The sequence below is a fragment of the Paroedura picta genome, chromosome 3 (assembly GCF_049243985.1).
Source record: "Paroedura picta isolate Pp20150507F chromosome 3, Ppicta_v3.0, whole genome shotgun sequence".
In the NCBI taxonomy this organism is placed as follows: domain Eukaryota; kingdom Metazoa; phylum Chordata; class Lepidosauria; order Squamata; family Gekkonidae; genus Paroedura; species Paroedura picta.
In genome coordinates this window covers 37,527,969-37,548,634 of record NC_135371.1, presented here as the reverse complement: position 1 = coordinate 37,548,634, position 20,666 = coordinate 37,527,969, and the positions used below count along the sequence as shown (strand labels likewise).

Here is a 20,666-nt window from a genome sequence, read left to right as displayed (position 1 = left end):
AAATGCCCTGTGTACATAGGTGAATAATTCAAAATCTGAGAGGAACCAGATGAGCACACCTCACCCGTGTGCTCCAGTTTTGTTTCCTAGTAGGTTAGACGCAGGTGTCTGCTTTACATGAGAAGGCATGGACTTGTGTCTCCCCTGCTACCATCACTCTGCAGTGCTTTAGAATGCAATATAGGTGGGAGATTGTGGGTCTTGAATCAACTGCTTTCAAATGGTGATCTGATGTGTTATCAGTGATCTCTCAATGCTCCTGATGTGTCCCATGATATTGCAATTTTCACTGCTGCTTCTACTGACAGAATGGAGTGTGCACTGTGAAAATAACACAGCTCAAGGCAGCTGCTGTGACACAGAAGTAAAATTATGAGAACTTAGAGCTGTAAAGCATGCTCTCGCTTCTTTTGCAGTTGTGATCCAAGGTCATCAGGTACTTCTGCTGACAGACAACACAATGGCTAAGTTTTACCTCAGGTTATGCAGGAAAGCAACCAAAATTTGGCAATGGGCAATACAACACAATGTTTCCTTCTCTGCCATCCACATAGCTGGAAGTCAAAACTCCTTAGCAGACACGGTAAGCAGGGATGTCACCACCACTTAGAAATGGCCAAAATGGTCCACAGGTGCAAGGACTTCCACCTGCAGTAGGTGATTTTTCCCACTTCACTCAACAGCCTAAAATGGTTTCTGAAATCTTGTACCTCTTCCTGGAGTGTAGCAATCCAGTGAATGACGACCAGCAATAATAGACAACAGTTAGCTAGATGAACCAGTTGCCTGACTTAGCATAAGACTGTTTTTATGTCTGTGTGAGGTTAAGAAATTACTAGATGGGCCGTACTTGGCCCTGCCTATCTGAGGGGCTGCTTGTCTCCTTATGTCCCTGCAGAACATTCCACCCTGCGGTTGCTAATCTGCTTGTGGTCCCTGGCTCCAGGGGAGCATGTCTGGCCTCTACTCGGGCCAGGGCCCTTTTGGTCCTGGCCCCAACCTGGTGGAATGAGCTCCTGGAAGAGCTGGGGGCCGTGACGGAGTTATCTCAGTTCCACAGGGCCTGTAAAAGAGAGCTCTTCCGCCAGGTGTTTGACTGAGGCCAGGACCAAGAACAAATGTGGTCCTTCATTTGGCCGATGCTGTGTCTTCTTGAGAATTCCCTCTCTGTGATGATAGTTGACTGTGGATTAGGGGAGGTTGGGATTATGCTGCTTCTTGTGCTTTGTGTTATTTGGGTTGTTAGGTTTTTTGGGGGGGTTTAATATTGTTTTATGTGACCCACCATGAGTCCATAGAAAGTGGCGGGTTCTAAATTAAATAAATAAAACGTATTACCCAGGATAAGAGGAAATTGAGCTCTTCAGCTAACTTTCTGTCTAGCAAGCCTTCATACTTCTCTATGAGTTTGTTTTCTGACGGCGGTACTGAAAGAGCAGCAGGCAGATCTACAAAAATGAAGTGCCTTTTCTTCAGTTCAGCTGGGAAAAGGGCTTGACAGGCCTGCTTGATCAAAAGAACCCAGGTCTACTATAGAATCTGTTCTGAGGATTATGCTTATTGTGACCTAAGAAAAGAATGGTCATAGCATAGAATGGTTCCATCTGTTAGTGCTGTGTTACTGTTGAAACATCTCCTGTCAAAAGGTAGGCAATTCCACGTCTTTCCCTGTAAGAGTTCATGTTTAGTGTGCATTCTAGACTCAAAATGTATTTCCAGCTCATTGAACATGAAATGGCTGCACAACCACATCTTTTCCGCACAGTCATTCATACCCCACTGAGCAGCTGTAGGCACAACTCCCTTCCCCAGATTAGCCCCAGGCACAGTGCATCTAGCTAGTAGCAACACATATATCCTATATAAACCGTGAGGGAGTTTGTCCCCTTTTCCCTCTGAACATTTATTGTTGTTGTTGTTGTTGTTGTTTAGTGCATTTTTATCTTTCCCTTCTTCAAAGAATCTTAGGAGGCTCCTTTCCACCTACCTGGAAGGTAGGAAAGGCTGAGAGAGACTGACTGGTCCAAGGTCTCACAGTGAGGACCAGGTTATAATGGGGACTTAAACCAAGAACTGCCAAGTCTGGGAAGTTGAAATCCCAGAGCTCAGATGTGTGGGGCTGGAGTCTGAGAAGGGGTAGAGCTCAATGGGGATGTCATGCTATAGTGCACCCACTCTCCAAAGTTACCCTTTCCACTAAGGGAGCTGAATTCTGTATTTTGGAGATCAGTTATAATTCTGGAAGAAGTCCTATGCCCCCCACCCTACCCCCATGTATCACAATCCTATCAGATCCTAATTCAAACACTAGGGGCTTGACTACACAAAACATTTTCCCCAGGGTCATTCCTGGGTCAGGTAGGGATGCTAGCTCTGAGTTGGGAAATCCCTGTATATTTCGGGGATAGATCTTGGGGAGGGACCTTCCAAACCAACCATTGTCTCCAGTGGAACCCATCTCTTATAGCTTGGAGATATAACAGAAAGATCATCAGAGCCCAGCGAGAGGCTGGCAACTCTACTGGATAGACAGGTGTCTTCTGAAGTTCTGTGTTTTATAAGCTGCAGGAGCCGAGTTCAGATAGGAATTTTGGCCTTTGGAGAGAAGAGCTGTGTTTTCCTGGTATGAAATTGCCCTGGGGCTACTATTTGCCTCACTGGGGGCTGCACATGTTCCACTGAATTATATATTACATTTCTGCAATTGGTGTGATTGCTGGTTTTTCTCAGAGGGCTTGATGTAACTGGATTGGTTCCTGTGATATTTAAATTTTTCGAGACATCACATTTTATGTATAAGCCTGAAGGTAATAATAGGTGGTATTTGATTTATGACTAATGAAAATTAAATTGAGGTGAGCTGTTCATAGACAATTATTCACAGTGAGTCAGAGATTCCCAGCCTGCATGGCAACCTCCTTTATATTAACTAAATGAGGTGACACTCTTTTTTTTCTATTCCCTCTGCCACCGTTCTGTTATAACCCATTCGTTTTTCAGCTAAGGCAAAACTGGGAAGTGGCAAACCAGGACCTCCATCCCTGAAAGTATCTTGTTTGGCTCCTTCTATGTGCTACAGTCAGAAATTCAAACATAATGTTCTCTAAGGCCTGGTCTGTGTACTGGGTGTAACTTGAGACAACTTGATGTTTCTTGTCCCTGCTGTTTTGGCTTGAAAATCCTTACTCTGATTTGGTTTCTCCTTTGTGCAAATCTAACCTGTGCTTTATGTACCATTTAAGCTTCCTTAAAATAGAATTCCCCTCCTGTTGAAACATTTGCAGTTTTGACGATGCAATAGTGCAGAAGTGGCGCACAATGTGCAAGTAGCGTACAATGAGTTCACAATGAACAAAAATGCATAAGTGCAGAACTGCAATGAAAACTGAGGTAACAAAATTCAGAATGATAGCATAGAAAAAAGGGCATGGAGGTATATTTCTAGCTTTCAAGGGTTGTTCCAAGCAATATGAAAGAAAGAACAGCCCCTACTGCCAACTCCACCTACCGTATTTGCCGGCGTATAAGACGACTGGGTGTATAAGACGACCCCCCCAACATTTCCACTGAAAATATAGAGTTTGTTACATTATATTACAGTACTATGGGCCACTATGGGCAGCTATGTCTATCCCAACTGAAGTGCACCCGGCGTATAGGACAACCCCCCCCCCCCTTGGAGGCATGCTTTTCAGGGGGGGAAAGTAGTCTTATACGCCAGCAAATACTGTAATTCCTGCATGTCTGTTCTTGGACTTCCTATAGAGGATTTCCTTTTTTTCCTGCTGCTTATGCTGCAGAAGATAAGCTTGCTCACCTAATTGCCCCATTTTGGCCTTTAAAAGTCACATGTTACCTAGGGTTGCCAACATCCAGGTGGGGCTTGGAGATCTCCAGGAATTACTACTGATCTCCCAGCTACAGAGATGACTTCCCCTGGAGGAAATGGCTGCTTCTGGGGATGGACTCTCTGGCATCTCATCCATATTGGGCTCCCTCCCCAAACTACTCCTCTTTCCAGGCTACAGCCCCAAATAGTGAAGAATCTCTCAACTTGGAGCTGGCAGCCTATATCTTGCTCTGAACTAACACAAACTCCAAAGCAAATGGTTTCTCTAAAGCTGTTCTAAATATCTTGTTACGGGCAGGGTAGAGTAATTTTTGCTGACTCCTCTCACATGCTGTTTTTGGGGATCTGCTGTGGCCAGGAGCATTTCAGGTGCAGCAGAAGGCAGAAAGGAAGAATGTCATGCCCAGAAATTTTGTCAGCAGATTTTTGGATAGGGTCCATGCTCTTGATTCACCGAATTATGCTGTCCATAAAATGTTGAAAGAACTTCTGTATTGTTGTTGATGGAATCATTCAGGGAACTTAGACTGGAATAGCAGGGAGAAGAAACTTCTCTTGGGAGTCCTTGCTAAAGTCTCAGCAAACTCTGTAGGACTGGCTTCAGAGTATCTATGCTTAAGTTGCACTCCAAGACAGCAAATAGAACGGTAGACTTAGGTAGTGAAGCAGCTTTTCTCAACTTTTTTTAGTATTGAGAAATTCTTGAAACATTCCTCATGCTTCAAAAAGCCCCAGAAGTAGTGTGATGATGCATAATATGTTTGGGAAGCAGAGCTGTGTACACATCCGCCTAGGGCCCCTCCCCACCCCCTCCAGGCCCATCATCGGCCATTTTGGGAGGGAGGGGGCTGGTTGACACATATCACTCAAATGTTTACCAATTTTAAAAAATGTAAGAAACTAATTACGTCCCAACCCATTCAAGAAACCTTCCAGGGCCATCAAGAAACCCCAGGGTTTGACAAAACCCTTGTTGAGAGAGTCTGCAATAGAGGCTCAGCTCCTTTCCCAGACATGAAGTGAACAGGGTGATGTTGAGCCCATTTCTGTTCTTGCAGGATTGTTGTGAGGCTGAACTGATCCAGCGTCCTGCGCTTTGCTGGACAGGCAGGATGAAAATGTAAGAATTTGATAGGGTTGCCAGGTCCTCCCCAACCACCAGCAGGGGAATTTGGACCTAGGAAAAGCATCTGCAAGAAGTATTCAGGAATGCAGTGTCTTTACTCACTTCATTTATACCTTGCCTTTCTGCAAGCACCCTCAAGCTGGGTAAGGTGTTTTTGTTTTGTTTTTTGCGTGTGTGAGTGAAGACCCAATGACAGTAGAATCTTTATCGTGCATATTAAGCCTGCCATGGATAAAAGCTAAGCTGACAGAGTGAGAACTGGAATAATGTATAAAAGATGGTTCAGAATCACTGGGAAATTAGCAGGATTGCCAATGCCTGTGGATCAAGTTGCAATATTCCAGAGGAAGTTCCCTTTTCCCATCTGCTGCTGCCAGCTCTGGATAGGAGTCATTTTTTAAGAAAAACATTCCAGTTTCAGAATAGGAGAAGTGCCAGGTATGGAAAGGCCTAAGACTGGCAGGGCACATGGCAGCTCATGGGGTGTTTGTGTTACAAGGATAGCAGTATCTAAACGGGGTGTTCTGAAACCAGCCACCCTTTTGCAGTGATTGGACCGGATTGCTTCGGAGGCCTCTTACACCATGATGTTTCCATTTTGCATAGCAAAAAATGCCCTGCAGGCACCCAGACCTAAATGAATGCAAAAACAAATCTAGGAGTTGGCGGCTTGGATGAGGAGGCTGAAATTAATTAGCCATCTATCTCTGCACAGGATACTTGCCTGGAGCCAGCCAGAGAAACTTGAACTTACATAAAACTTAACTGACAGTTTATTTGTTCCAGCTGAAAGTTTATTTTGTAATTAAGAAAGTGCTTCACTTGCTTTTTATAATTAAATCAAAAGTAATTTATTTTTGTTGCCAACATCCCCCACCCTCAATGCCTTGGACTATTTTTGGACTTCTGAACTGATGAATATAGGAACATTAAAAACAAGCATGGCAGTCGATGCTGGAAAGTTTTAATGTCTCTTTAAATCCCCTGCTTTAATTTTCTGGATCTTTTCAATTAAACAGTGTAATTCAATTAGTGTCTTGTTCCTCAAGCCTCCAGTGTTTTGCTAGCTTCTGGCCTGTTGCAATCCATCTGATATAAAACGTGCTGTCAAGAACATCAGGTACAATTGTTAAGAAAAGTAAAAAGGGCTGGTCTGGAGGCAGACAACTGGAACTGGCCCTGGAGTTCAGAAACATTTATTCATTAAATTTTAGGAAGGAAATTGAAGATGACATATCTAGCTATTTTATCTGTATATAGTAAATGTTTCTGTATGTTGTCTGCATTTCTTATCCTGACCTGGATAACCCAGGCTGGCCTGATCTTGGAAGCAAAGTAGGGTTGGCCCTGGATGGTATTTGGATAGGAAACCGCCAAAGCATACCAGGGTTGTGATGTTGAGGCAGGCCATGGCAAGCCACCTCTGAACATCTCTTGCCTTGAAAACTCTATGGAGTCACCATAAGTCACCTGTGGCTTAAGGGCACTTTCCACCGCAGTCAGAGTTTCTTACATGCATTATTCTTTGCATCTCAAATTGCAATCTTCAGACCCCTGAATCAAACTCCAAACTTACCATCAGCAGAGACCAGAAATATCAACACCTTTCCAGTGGTTGCTGGAATTGTCTTCTGGATGAAGCGAAGAAGGCTAATTTTCTTGTAAAACCTTCCTATTTACATTACTGATACCAGTAAGCAGATATGTCTGCAGGGCTGAAAATCTACACTGGTTATTGACTAGCAGGTGGCGATCATATGAAGCAGACTCGACTCCTTCTTTGGCAATGAAAATGGCCGCAGCCTTTTATTGCCCCCTCTCAACAGAGGGTTGGCCAAACACAGAAACCCTGAGTTAAGGAAGCCTGACCTGCCCCAGCCGTCCAGCTGCTTAGATGTCATGATCCGTGATGCTCGGGGTCCCTGCTTCACTCCCAGCCAGGAGGTGAGGTCGCACCACATCACAGAATTCCCTTGGGAGGTGACTCTATGGGGGCCGACGGGTGTCCGCCTTCATCTGCCTCCCTAGCCGCCTGGCCAAAGGCCCCTGGCTCCCCAGCCAGGTGAGCTGCACCCTTATTGTGTCCGGCCTCTTTAAAGAGACCCCCCCCTTTCAGGGAGTCCCGTACCCAGACGGGACTCCCTGCTAACAGGCTCCTTACCGGGGTTAACCCGCAGCTGCGACAAATAATTATAACTATTATCAACGCATAAAATAACTGGGTGGGAGGGAGGGATGCTGTTCAGGCGGCTCGACGTGGAGAGGCAGGAAAGCCCAGCGAGTGGCCTTAAGTAGCCGCTCACTGCCCCCTCCGCGTGATCTGAGCAGTGGCTGCGGGCGCCGCCCTCTTCTTCTTCAACGCCCCCGTGGCGTCAAAAGCAGCCATGGTGAGTCGCGTCCGCTAATTCTGCTTCTGCTGGTTTGCTATAATGTCTTTGTAATATGATTGCCACACATTTAAAAAACAACAACGACAATCCTTTGTTTAACTACATTGTGTAAACCACATTGCATTACTGCAATAGTGATTCAGTCCTTTTTTTTAATCAAAAGATTTTATGTATGTTTAAATGACTGATTGATTCCATAAATTGTCTGTCACTGAAGAAGAGACTAAATCCAAAGGCCAGTTCACCTATGATGTATACATAGACTACAGCCTCTTGCTTATTGTAGCAGCTATTGGTTGTGATGGTTGCTATAGGCACCTGGAGAGTCCCATTTCTCTTATTTCAGCAGCAGTGCTCTCCTTTGCCAGACAACAAAGAGAAAGGGTGCCTTTCTCTTCCTTCTTAGAGGTAGTGGCAGCACAGCAAAGGAACCTGGAAAGGGGGGTTGGGGTGCTTGTAGCACCTGTCATAGCTGATAGCTGACCCAGCTGGTGGCTTTTGTACAAATGTGGGCTGAGTTGACAGGCTCTTGCATGAAGTGGCCCTTATAATTAGCTGTAACAGAAGGAACACTCCACTATTATAATAACATCACAATCAGGAAAGGTATGTCCTGACTATGTCCCAATATACCAGTGCCATATTCCCTGACAAGAAATTAATTCAGTCTGGATCAAAAGGGCCAAGGTTGCTGCCCAATTTCTTTTGAACATTTACTTTTTAAACTGAAGCATGGCACAAAGACAGCATTCTGGATTTTGCTTGTTCTGTTGCAGATTAGTCTTTTACAATTCCATGCAGACTTGTCAGCAACTTTTAATGGCACGAGACCCCATCCTAGACACTGCTTTTTGCCCTGAGCCTGGGTAGGTGATCTCAATCATACGAGCCAAGGTCTTGGCTTTGACATAACGAAATAGGATAGGGTTGCCTGTAGTGTTGAGGCAGAGCTTTACTTTGGGGGAGAGAGCCATGATTGGGTTGGGTCTTTACGGATTTCATTTGAATCCCAGCCTTTCTTCAAAGGTGGGTCTGACATTGTCTGAGATGTTAGCTGGAGAGGAGAAAAGAAGCATCAACACCTGCTCAGAGGCTGAATCCGCAGCCTTGAGAAATAAACTGAACAGAAGTATCATTTGCTCAGGAAAAAGATATATTTTTGGAAAGGCTTTATGTGTATGTGAAAAGATCTTAGGAATTTTGCATGTCAAAGTTTAGTCCAAGGGGAATAAAAAAGCATTGTGTCCTAAACCTTTATGTAGCTATTCTCTTTCAGTCTTGTTCTTTACTTTGAAATCCTTCTTAGACTTCAATTATTTAACAAAACCTATCCTAGAGAGCCTCTTGTGGCGCAGAGTGGTAAGGCAGCCGTCTGAAAGCTTTGCCCATGAGGCTGGGAGTTCAATCCCAGCAGCCGGCTCAAGGTTGACTCAGCCTTCCATCCTTCCGAGGTCGGTAAAATGAGTACCCAGCTTGCTGGGGGGTAAACGGTAATGACTGGGGAAGGCACTGGCAAACCACCCCGTATTGAGTCTGCCATGAAAACGCTAGAGGGCGTCACCCCAAGGGTCAGACATGACTCGGTGCTTGCACAGGGGATACCTTTACCTTTACCTTTTATCCTGACTGATTTATCCTATCCAGGTCTACATTTCTTTTGCCAACTGCTTCTGCCATAATCCATCTTTAATTCTTACTGGTCATTCCCTCTGCTGTCTTACTCTGCTTACACTGTTTGGCTGATATCTTTTACCCCCCCCCCCCAGATATAGCGTTATATAGTTCTTCCATATATGTGTTACTAGATGGTAGTCCTCATTTGTGAAACATTTCATTTCTCTTAAACTTGGCTTCATGGAGACATCTTTCTCATGTTCATTTCATTTAGATCTTGTGATATCAACTACAGGCCATTGCATGAGCCGCTTGGAGAGATGTCTTCGCGCAAAAAAAATCTTGAGTATGAATTCATGAAAGCCAAAGCACCAAGCATTCTGTCTGAGATGGCACACATGCTTGTCACATGGCGGAAAATGGGCTTCCATGTGCCCCGAGGGGTCAAGAATGTTTTTGAATTTACATGGGAAGAACTCTTGGTGTCATTGCCCAGGAAGTCTTTCAGTGGTATATATTGTCCCATTGTCAAATTCTCTCAGTATGAAGACACTTCGGCTTCCTCCACCGCTGCTTCAAGAGTTCATAAGCCTGGTGTCACACTCTCAGGGATAAAGCCAACCTATGTGACCCCATCAGTTGACAGTCAACAACAGATGCTCCTCAAATTCCAGCAACGGTCTGTACATCTGCTGTCTGAACTCCTGAAGATGAAGATGAAGATAATGATTGATGCAGTAGCTGGTAAGATCTCTTAAATGAGGATGTTTGCTTGTACATTACTAATGAAGTCCAGGAAGTATTCTCAGGAGAGAGATGTTCTAACTTCTGCAGCAGGCGGAAATAAAATGGAAGAAGGGGGTACTTCCAATGAAAAGCAATCTTCCAAGAGCACCCCCCCCCCAAAAAAAAACCAAGACAATCACTTGCTGGATGTGGATGCATCTGGCTTAGTCCAAAGCCATGAGGGCATGGAACCACCACACCATGTCTCTGCAAGGTTCCTGATGCTGCTCTGTTCTCCTCCTCACAGGCCCCTGACAATCATTCTTAATAAGCAAGTCGACAAGGAAGGCATTTACCTCACTACAAGTTGCCTTTGTGGACTTTATGTTATGACATTTTCATACTCACTAAGCATGATCTGTTTAGCTGTAGAATCACTCCACCAAGGTGAAGGACCTTGGTGGACATTAGTAGACATTACTGTAATTATATGGATTTTTAAAAATAATTATTTTAAAAAACAAAACTGTTGCAGAGTCTACAGCACAACATGGCGAAGGACCCCAAATCTTTTCAGTCTACAGACCTTCATGGAGGCTAGGTTCTTGAGTGTAGTTAGGGATATTCCAGGACCTCTTCCTGGATTTGTCTTTTATTTTTTTAAAACAGTAGACAGGCATGTTTGGGTTTTGGCACTGACCTTTAAGCCTTCTGTGGTTTGGATCCTGCATAGCTGAGGCACCATCTCTCCCAATGTGTCCCCAGGAGAGCACTCTACTTTTCGAGTGACAATCTGTTGGTAATCCCTGGCCCCAAAGATATTTGCTTGGCTCAGCCTAGTGGTATTAGATAAAAGAAGCCCGTGACTTACCAAGGGCGCCCATTGACGGGCGGAGGAGCAGGCGCCAAAGAAGAGGCGCGAAGGAGCGCGGGCCGGAGCGTCAGGAGCGGCCCGACGCTGGACGTCAGGGTGGGGCAGTGACGTGGGGGCTATAAATAGCGCCACGTGCACTAGCCCCGGCCTGTTTGCTGCCCAGGAGCTGCCACAGCAGGATGCTTTCCCACCCACCCACCCTAAGTTGCAAATTGTTATTGTTTCTGCGTGTGCCGTTGGATTAAAAAAAACAAAAAAAAAACAATTTCATGTCACAGCTGGCGGGAGGACCTAGGGGGAGCCTGAGTTTTGGGGGAGGACGGCTTGCGGCCCGACTCCCAGGTTGGAACCTCCTAAGAGGTGGCTGGGTGTGAATGAATCTGACCCTCTGCGGAAGAGGCTCCGGGGTTCACACGGCCGAGTGGCCTGAGGTTGGACCAATGGAGGTGTGCGCCCCCTGCGGTACCTCAGGCAGTCACTTCCCAAATTAGGGCTCTAGTGGCCTGAAGGACCTCGACTCCCGGCTGTTAGTAGGCGATGGTGTCCTGATTTGGCCACTAGAAAGGCGGGTGCAGCGGCTGTGGTCAGCTGACCACAGGCAGGCTCTCCCCTATGTCCAACCAACACTCCCTGTTAAAATAAAGCTGTGGCCAGTTATGCCAACTTAAGAAAGTATGTATCATGTCTTCATTGGGGCCGGGAATGCCATCCTGCCTGTCAATGTCTGAGATCAAAGCCATGACAAAACTATCATAGTTCCTCAGGCTCTGTAACACAGCACTCTTTTGCCAGGCCTATGGTTGAGGCCAGGGCAGTTTAACACCATATGGGCCTTCCTCCTTTCCTCTCGGTTTCCCTCCTCTCTTTCCTCTGCTGGCACAAGTTTCCAACTCTGCAGGCCAGATGGAGGATGGCTGGGAAAGGAGGGGGACTTTGTTAGTTCCTGACAGTTAATAGTTAATTTTAGTATTTTATGCTGTGATAATTATTTTTATCTTAATCTTACTGTTGTGAACTGTTCCAAGCCTATTCATGGAGAGGGGTGGTATACAAACTTAATAATAATAATAATAATCTTAAATAGTCTTGAAATATTTTGTTCCTGATCAGTGGCTCTTTATTTCAGGCCCTAGTGCAGAAGAGATTGCAAGGCGGTTTCTGGAAGGAGGTCAGCGGCTAAACCCGAAAAGTCAGGAGGAGGCTGCTGACATGTTGAACAAAGATGCCAAGAAGAAGGGTAGGAGAAAGTTACATTGTCTTTGTGTGTGTTCGAATTCTTTAAAATAGTACCCTCCTGCTGTTTATTGTGAGATCCACTCTCCAGATTATAGTGAGTATAGCAGCTGGAAATGCTTTTGTTCTGGCAGAATGTAAACATGTTTGAAAGTGAGTGAATGTGGTGCATTGCTAACCTGTTTTGCTATGTACTATCAATTGGTCGGCCTCCCTACCCCTCCCGCACTGTCCCCTTGTCCACACGGTAGAGATCCTTTATTCTTTTGAACAGGAATCAAGTTACTAATTATTCTGTGTCCGAAAGTTCCCTAAAAAGTTAAGAACTCTTATGTATTTCATGAAAATACTGATGTGACTTCAGGAATATAAGAAGTGTCCCACTGGATCAGAAGACTGGTCCATGTAGTTGGGCATCCTGTTTCACACAGTAGCCAACCAATTGCCCTGGAGGGCCTGTGAACCAGGCAATGAAGCCTTCAAGTGGTGTTGCCTCTTAGAACTGGTATTCAGAGGTCCACTGCCTTTCGATATGGAAGTTCCCTTCAGTTTGCCGTTGTTGGCCCTATCTTCTATGAACTGTCTAGTCCCCCTTTGAAGTCATGTTCATTGTCTGTACCTGAGTATGAATTCCAGTGTTTAGTCTGGTCCATGCATCACTGACTAGCCGTACATGCATCCCATCCCTGGAAAACTATTTGAACATTTAGTAGGTTCTTGGCTCCCTCTTCTGGCCACAAAAATGTTGCTAGACTCTGGAACATTTCTGCCAGGCACTCCATAGATATAACTTATTGGTGGACCCAAACCGTGGGAAGGACACCTTCTTTCAATTCATTTTCAACTCTCTTAAAAATTTGTCCCTAGCTTCAAACTGCATCTGATGTTTTTGATGGCTGCCTAGAAAGCCAGAGTGGTATAGTGGTTACGAGTGGCAGACTCTAATCTGGAGAACTAGGTTTAATTCCCCACTCCTCTACATGAAACCTGCTGGATGACCTTGAGCTAGTCACAGTTCTCTCAGAACTCTCTCAGCCCACCTACCTCACAGGGGAATTGTTGTGAGGAGAGGAAGAAAAGGGTCTTGTAAACTATTTAGACATCTCAGGGTAGAGAAAAACAGTGCATAAAAACCAACTCCTCCTCCTCTTCTTCCTCTTCACTCTCCTCCTCCTCCTTCTCCACCTTCTCCCCCCCTCCCAGCCAGAAATAGCCCTTTGGGCACCATGGAAGGGGACTATATTTGGCTTTTGGGATGGGGGAGGGGATCCACGCACGATGAAATAGCAGATGCAGACGTTTATATTTTGAGAAGTTTTCTGTGAGAAGTGAATGCTTCAAGTGCTAAATGAATGAAACTAAAAATAATCAATCCACCAGTAAAAACTTGGTTAACTTAGAAGTGAATGTTATATCAAAGTGTTCTCCGTGTCCTACTGAATTTTAAGGCCGTCCTCCAATTAATTTTAATATTGTGATACTGCCCATCTCTTATGAGCTGTGATGAAGACCTAAGGTAGCATCAGCCTCTGCAGCTTTGCCTTGCCTTTTCAAAGAGAACACTACATTCCCAAGCACATTTACAGAGAAAGAATCTCAATTTAAATCAATAAGACTCTGTTCAGTTTAATGTGAATGATTGCATGAAAAAGGATAAAGCTGTCCATCAGCAGTCAGGGCCCTTCATATCTGCAGGACCGCCTGTCTCCTTATGCCCCCCACAGGGCCCTTCGCTCTATGGGTTTGAATGTGCTGATGGTCCCCAGCCCACGGGAGGTGTGCCTGGTCTCGACCAGGGCCAGAGTCTTTTCAGTCCTGGCCCCAACCTGGTAGAATGAGCTCCTGGATAAGCTGAGGACCCTGACAGAGCCACCACAATTTTGCAGGGCCTGCAAAACGGAGCCCTTCCACCAGGCATGTGTTTGAGGCCAGGCTATGGAAGGCCTGGGTCTCTCCCCAAAACAGCCTCTATAGCCTTAAATGCCCATCCATCTTGGGCAACCTTCTTAGGAAATTGAGGAGAGAATTGACTGGTTTTAGGCCACTGGGGATGTGTTTTCATCCCTGTTTTATAGTCCTTTTGTAAACAACCTTGAGCTGCATGTTCCAGGACTGGCGATCAATAAATCGAAGTATAAATAACTATTAATATAAATTTGTTTTCTCACCTTTTCCGCTTTGTAAAAGGGTGCACTTAGATGTCTTGCCCATGATCCAAATTCAAGATCTGTATCAGTAAGAAGACCAAAGCAACTTCTGTTGAACAGCAAAACAGTGACTACAAAGTCAGTTCCAGGCAGAATTACAATAGCTTTATAGAGGTGTAACTCTTCTTAGGATTGTATTTAGGGTTGGACATTTCCAGGTGATTTGTGGGTGGAGCCTAGGGAGGGAGGATTTGTGGAGGACCTTAGTGGCATATAGTGCCATAGTATTTATCTTCCAAAACAGACATTTTCTCCAGAAAAACTGATCTCTGTACTCTGGAGAATAGTTGTAATTCTGGGAGATCTCCAGGCCTCACCTGGAAGTTAGCAACCCTAATTGTACTATTAATTCTGCTCAATCTTCTTGTTTATCACCATCTATCTATAGCTGTAATATTGTTACACCTGGGAACATTGTGTCCCTTCCCAAAACTCTCAGGGATGGGTATTTTAACAGAAATTCCATTTATTCAGGCAATGAGCAGCCAGCCTCCAAACACTACAACTCAACACTTATCCAAAAATGAGGGGGAAAAAGACCCGTAGATGCAAGAACGTGCATCCCATAATTGTCCTTTTCCGAAGACTTTACTTCAGATCTCTAAGGCAATTAAGTCTCATGGCTCCCTCTTCTGGAATTACTTGAGTTGTAAAATAACATTTGTTAACGCCCAATTTTTACTTGCAGGTGGGCGTGTTGTAGTACCATCGGTGCCAGCAATTCCTGTTAACTCGACCACCCTGCTGATCCAGCAAGTGTCCTATTCCTGTCTGTGTTTCTCATTGGCTCTGAAAGACAGCAAGCAGAGCAAAGGTAAATACAATGGCCAGGACATTATGGACACCAAAAAGATTTCCTCTGAAGTTGTTTATAGCTGTGACATTATGTCAGAGCTGGGTGGAAGGAATGAGGAAATATTGCCACCAAGGTCAAAAATGCACATATGCAATGCCAATGCAAAAGAAAGTTTATATTAAGGATAATTTTGGAGATATCATTATCATCATCACTGCATTTTTCCAGTAAAGGGCTTAAAATGGCTAGATATTAGAAAGTAACATCCTTTTAAAAGCAGGTAGTTCTTGTTCCTAATGCTTATTAGTCAAAAAGGCCATCTGCTGATGTTAAGAGAAGTTTCTCTCCCTTATAAAAAAAAAAGGCTGCGGAAAGAAACTTTGCTATGTCGATGGTTAACTTTTATAATAATCCATTTAAAAGAAAAATATCATTTTGATCTCAGATGTTTAATCTAAATTCCCTACCCAAGAGATAATCTATTTGTCTCTTAGTTAATTGTACAGAGGACAATATAACATTATGTGAATGACCGTAAATAAATATTGATTGATTGACTCTACTTGAGTTGTATCACATTTACATAAACAAATAATAACTGATATTTTGAGTGCTGTCTGGTCATTTACTGTTGGAAGGGCATTTCAGTGTGCCGATATAAAGAATTTTTCTATATTTATGCATTAGGAAGCAAAATGTGTAGAATGAATAAAAAGGAGTGGAAAGGACAAACCAATAGACAATGGGGAGCATTTTCTGTGTGTGTCTCTCCATAATAACTTCCAGTCAAAACTAGTAAGCTTCTTGTTTACCAGCCTAATAAATATATCATTTCATCTGTCCTGTAAAACTGGCCTAAAAGAGTTCAGATGAGTCATAACAAAAGCAGTGTGGTGCAGGAGTCAGAGTCTCAAATGAAGATCTGGGAGACCCATCCCCAGCAAATCCCCCTTCTTGCAGAAGATCCGCTTCCTGTCATTCCTTGACAGAATCCGAGAATGTGGAGATCAGCTGACTGCAGTGTGGGGGGAGAGTCCATGAAATTTCTCTTCTTCCATTGGAAAATTGAGTCTGGATCCAGCCCTGTGAACTAGTTTACTAGATTGTCTTTACAAAGGGTGTTCTATGGGATGGGACGTGTATTAGACCTTGATTCTTAATGAACAAAAGGAATGGGGGGAGGGTGCCAAACTGTGCAATAGATTGAGATTGATTTGTTAGCAATGGAATATGATCCCAGCAAAAGCCATTCCACTGTAAAATGGTGAGCAGAATATTGGATGTTCAATGCTAGGCCATGATCAATCCAGCTATGAGGCAGAAAAATGTAATGAGCGTTTATGAATCAAAGCTTTGTGCTTTTCACGTGCAAAGCTATTCAGAAGGGCTATATGAGGGTCAAGACCTTTGTCCAAAATTGTGTTGCATCCCTGCATCTCCTCCCTATGACCCTTGGAAGAACTTAATATCTCTTGCTAAGTGGAAAGGTCTTATAAATGTGATGGAGTTTTAGTGGGGTGAGATGCCACCAGAGTAATAGCTATGAAGCATTTTGCCTAATTGAGGAAAAGGGGGTCTGCTTTCCAGGTCATGTCCCAGGCCTCTAAGAATAGAACTGATGTTTAACATCTATCTATAGATACTGTTTAATCAAATTATCCTGCCCTTCCTCTGAGGGGTTCAGAGTGCAAACAGATCTCCCTGCCCCTGGTCTATGCATTCCTTAAATAAATAGCATGCTCTTCTGACTGGGGAGGGGCTGTGGCTCAGTGGAAGAAACACTGCTTTGCATGCAGAAACTCCCAGGTGAAATCTCTAGCATCTCCAGTTAAAAGAACTGGGCTGTAGGTTATGTGAGAGATATCTACCTGATATCCTGGAGTGCTGCTTCCAGTCTGAGTAGACAGTACTGACCTTGATGGTCCAATGGCAGATTCATGTGATTCCTGTAGTGGTTAGAGTGCCTGAGAACGATCTCAAAGGTCCAAGTTCCAATTCCCACTTTGCCATGAAAGCTTGCTGGCAAAAATAAGTTGCTGTAATTTTGAGGACTTCAGCAGGATGCTCTGAAACAACTTTTGCAAGGCTGGAACCTCTCTGTGATAATGAAGGCTGTGACTTTTTGAAATCTCATGAAAAAGAGCTATTCAAACGAGACAGTCAACTACCTGGGAAGTCTGTCGTCACACCTTTAGCTGCTTGCCATCAAAGTTTCAAGACTGCATTTCATCTAAGAACGTCAAGGTGCACAGTTCGGAAGCTGGAAAGGTTCCTATCGAGGACTTGCCCCCCCCCCCCCGCCTTTGCTGCTCAAACTGGAGCAGGTTGATATTGTGAAGAGGCGCAAGTCCTTTGTTAGAATAGCTCTTAGATATGATAGTACACATTTGTCGATATAGTGCACTTGATACGTGTGTGCATTCTTTAACATTTGCTTTTCCCCATTCTATGTAACAACGTTGCAGCCACTTATTTTTGCTCTCTAGATTTGTTATACACTGCTGTGGTTCCCTTTAATCTGCTTAGATGAAAGCTTATTGGGCAACCTTGAGCCAGTCTTAGGCTCTCAGTCTCACCTACCTCACAGGGTTGTTGCTGTGAGGATAAAATGGAGGAGAGAAGAATAATGTAAGCTGCTTTGGGAAGAACGACTAGGTATAAATGATGTAAATTAATAAATCTTTGTTGTTCTGCCCTCAGAGTTTGTATAGGCTGAGGTTGCTGTATATCGGTATCCTATACCATTTATGCTGAGCTCCTAAAGGTGGGAAACTTTTTATAGAGAGACTGATACCTAGTTATTTCAAAAACTTGTTTGCAGACAGACGTTTCAAATAAGTCTTGGCCCAGTGATCAATCAGAACAGTATGTAGAAGGACTGTGGCCTCTTGAGCCTCCTAAACAGGGGACACAATTATCAATCCAAGGCAGTGGTACCAACAATAGCTGTAGAGTGGTGGTCCTCAACCATCGATGCCGGAATACAAGGGACAGCCCTTCAATGGCTGATCTCCTTCCTCGGGGATCGTGGACAGAGGGTTGCAATAGGAGAAAAAACATCAGGCCGCCGGCAACTGACTTGTGGAGTCCCACAAGGAGCGGTCCTCTCCCCTATCCTATTCAACATCTTCATGCGCCCTCTTGCACAGCTGGTACGGAAGTTCGGGCTGGGTTGCCATCAATATGCAGATGACACCCAGCTCTTCCTCCTGATGATTGGCCGCCCTGACTCCCCCCCAGAAGCATTGGCCAGCTGCCTGGAAGCAGTGACGAGATGGCTCAAGCAGAGTCGTCTGAAGCTCAACCCTTCAAAGACGGAGGTCCTGTGGCTGGGTAAGAAGGGCCCATGCGAGGAAGTGTGTTAGCCTGCCCTGGATGGTGTACAGCTCTCTACGGCTTGCTCCGCCAGGAATCTAGGCGTGATTCTGGACGCTTCCCTCACAATGGAAGCCCAGATCACAAAGGTAGCGCGGCTGGCTTTCTACCATCTCTACCAAGCCAAACTACTAGCGCCCTACCTGGCCCCGGAACACCTAGCCACAGTGATCCATGCAACGGTCACCTCTAGATTGGACTTTTGTAACTCACTCTACATAGGCCTGCCCTTAGCCTTGACCCGGAAACTACAGCTGGTTCAAAATGCAGTGGCCAGGATCCTCACAGCAACACCGTGGAGGTCTCACATCCGGCCTGTTCTCCACCAGCTGCAATGGCTGCCAGTTGAATTCCGGATCAGACTAAAGGTTCTGGTAATTACCTTCAAGGCCATACGCGGTCAGGGCCCAGTGTACCTGAGGGATCGCCTCCCCGCCTATGCCCCCCAAAGAGCTCTGCGCTCCACTGCCACCAACCAGTTAAGGATCCCTGGCCCTAAAGAAGTCCGCCTGGTCTCAACCAGGGCCAGAGCATTTTCTGTTGTGGCTCCCACCTGGTGGAACGAGCTCCCGGAGGAGATCAGGGCCCTGACGGAGCTAAAACAGTTCCGCAGGGTCTGTAAAAAGGAGCTCTTCCGCCAGGCATTTAGTTGAGACCAGACACAATCAGCAACGACTGGAAGGCTCCTGCTCCCCCCCTGCCCCCCTCAGAAGTCCACCAACATGCTCTAGACCTGTTTGTATTGTTGCATTGTTGTATTGCCTATACTATTACATTGTTATACGGTTATTATTGTAAAGTTATTTACATGTTTATAGATTGTTCTATGTACTGTTGTTGTTCTTATGTAAACCACCCTGAGCCCCCAGGGAGGGCGGTATATAAATATAATAAATAAATAAATAAATAAATACACCACCGGGCCGCAGACTGGTGCCGGGCTGCGAAGGCCCTGGCATTGGACCGCGGCTCCCTCTCCCTGCCCCCCCCCAGTAAGAAACATCCCAGGTCGCAAGCTTACGGCCTGGCAAGCTTCTTACTGTGGGAGGGGGGAGAGGGAAGCATGGCCACGAACATGCAAAGCGCATGCACAACCGAAACGCGCATGCGCAGCACTTTTGCAGCATGCGCAGCTGGGCAATCGCTCTCCCTGCTGCCACTGGTCCCCAGCCTGAAAACTTTGGGGACCACTACTGTAGAGGGTTGCATAAAGCTGCCGGGTGGCATGCAAAACTGTTGGTCTAGTTTGTTTAAGACGAGAGCATCTGGGGATAGGAGAGTAACTGGGGTCCATCTCTTCACTTGGATCCTCATACATTTCTCTTTGGCCATCATGGAGGCCATCTTCCACTGTGGCGCATGTTCCTTTCATGCCAGGCATCTGAAAAAATATTGGTTTTGTACAACTGGAAGTACTAATGTCAGCAAGCATGCATTCCACTGTAGAGGACAACCTCTGTAATGACTGAAGAGAATCACACGCAGAATGAGTGCCTAGGACAGGGGACCCCAACATAGTGTCCATAGACACCTGCCAACATCTTTCCTGCTGCCCATCAAGTTTTTTTTAGAAAGCAGGTGGAGCCAGGTGGGATTTTTGTCCAAGAAGATTTCTGATTGGTCATTGGAAATTTGACAGACTGTGCAGATATTTTCAAAAAATTGGTTTGGAAGCAGCTGCCATCCCAGCACAAGAATCATAGCTAAAGGGAAGTTGCAGCAACCATTTTGTGGCCAGCTCTGCATCCTGCAGCAGCCATTTTGTGGCCAGCTCTGCATCCTACAGCAGCCATTTTATGGCATCCTACAGCAGCCATTTTATGGCCAGCTCTGCATCCTGCAGCAGCCATTTTATGGCCAGCTCTGCATCCTGCAGCAGCCATTTTTGTGGTTGTGCCCACTATGCTGTGTCAGAATTCCAAAAGTGCCTGCAGGCAGAAAAAGGTTGAGAACCCCAGCATAAGATCTAACTCACTGTACCATGGCTCTACTGGATTACACTGAAGAGTCTTCTGGTCATATCTCCCAGCTGTCTGTTTGAGCAAAACTCTGTCTTATCTTTTTTAAATACAGTTTTGTATGAAGGCATTTCTTCTGCCAGCCAAGATTGCTGTGAACAGTGTAAAACACAATGGGGCCGGTGGGGTTCCAGGTGCACAGAAAACATTGCCTGTTTTGGGCATATGGGCAGTCTGGACTGACTCTTTTTGACTAGGTATAGTGACTAGCCCCTTCTTCACTGTATTAGTAAGCAATTTTTAAAAGATGTGAAGTTATTGTCCCATAAATTGTTCATAAAACTCAGTAGAAATCATATCTAATCTAGTTTTATCATTTTAACACACACATACCCACCAGAAATGGCTTGCATAATATATTTCATGGGTCTTTCTTGATTCTGGAGCAGGTGAAAATCTTTTTATGGGACTTGACTGCTCTTCTCATCCAGATAAGGATGGATAATCTCAGTGGGCT

The 20,666-nt window shown here is 45.0% G+C and overlaps 1 protein-coding gene across 3 annotated transcripts in view; it reads left to right on the top strand.

Moving 5' to 3' along the window:
- The first annotated feature begins 1,585 nt into the window (after positions 1–1,585).
- Positions 1,586–20,666, top strand: part of C3H3orf20 (chromosome 3 C3orf20 homolog) — an 83,299-nt gene continuing 64,218 nt past the window's right edge. For all 3 annotated transcript variants that reach the window (XM_077325331.1, XM_077325330.1, XM_077325329.1), the window contains exons 1-4: positions 1,586–1,646; positions 9,255–9,724; positions 11,707–11,817; positions 14,709–14,834. In XM_077325331.1, the coding sequence (XP_077181446.1) occupies positions 9,301–9,724; positions 11,707–11,817; positions 14,709–14,834 (661 nt within the window). In that variant the 5' untranslated portion in view covers positions 1,586–1,646; positions 9,255–9,300. The remainder of the gene's footprint in view (positions 1,647–9,254; positions 9,725–11,706; positions 11,818–14,708; positions 14,835–20,666) is intronic.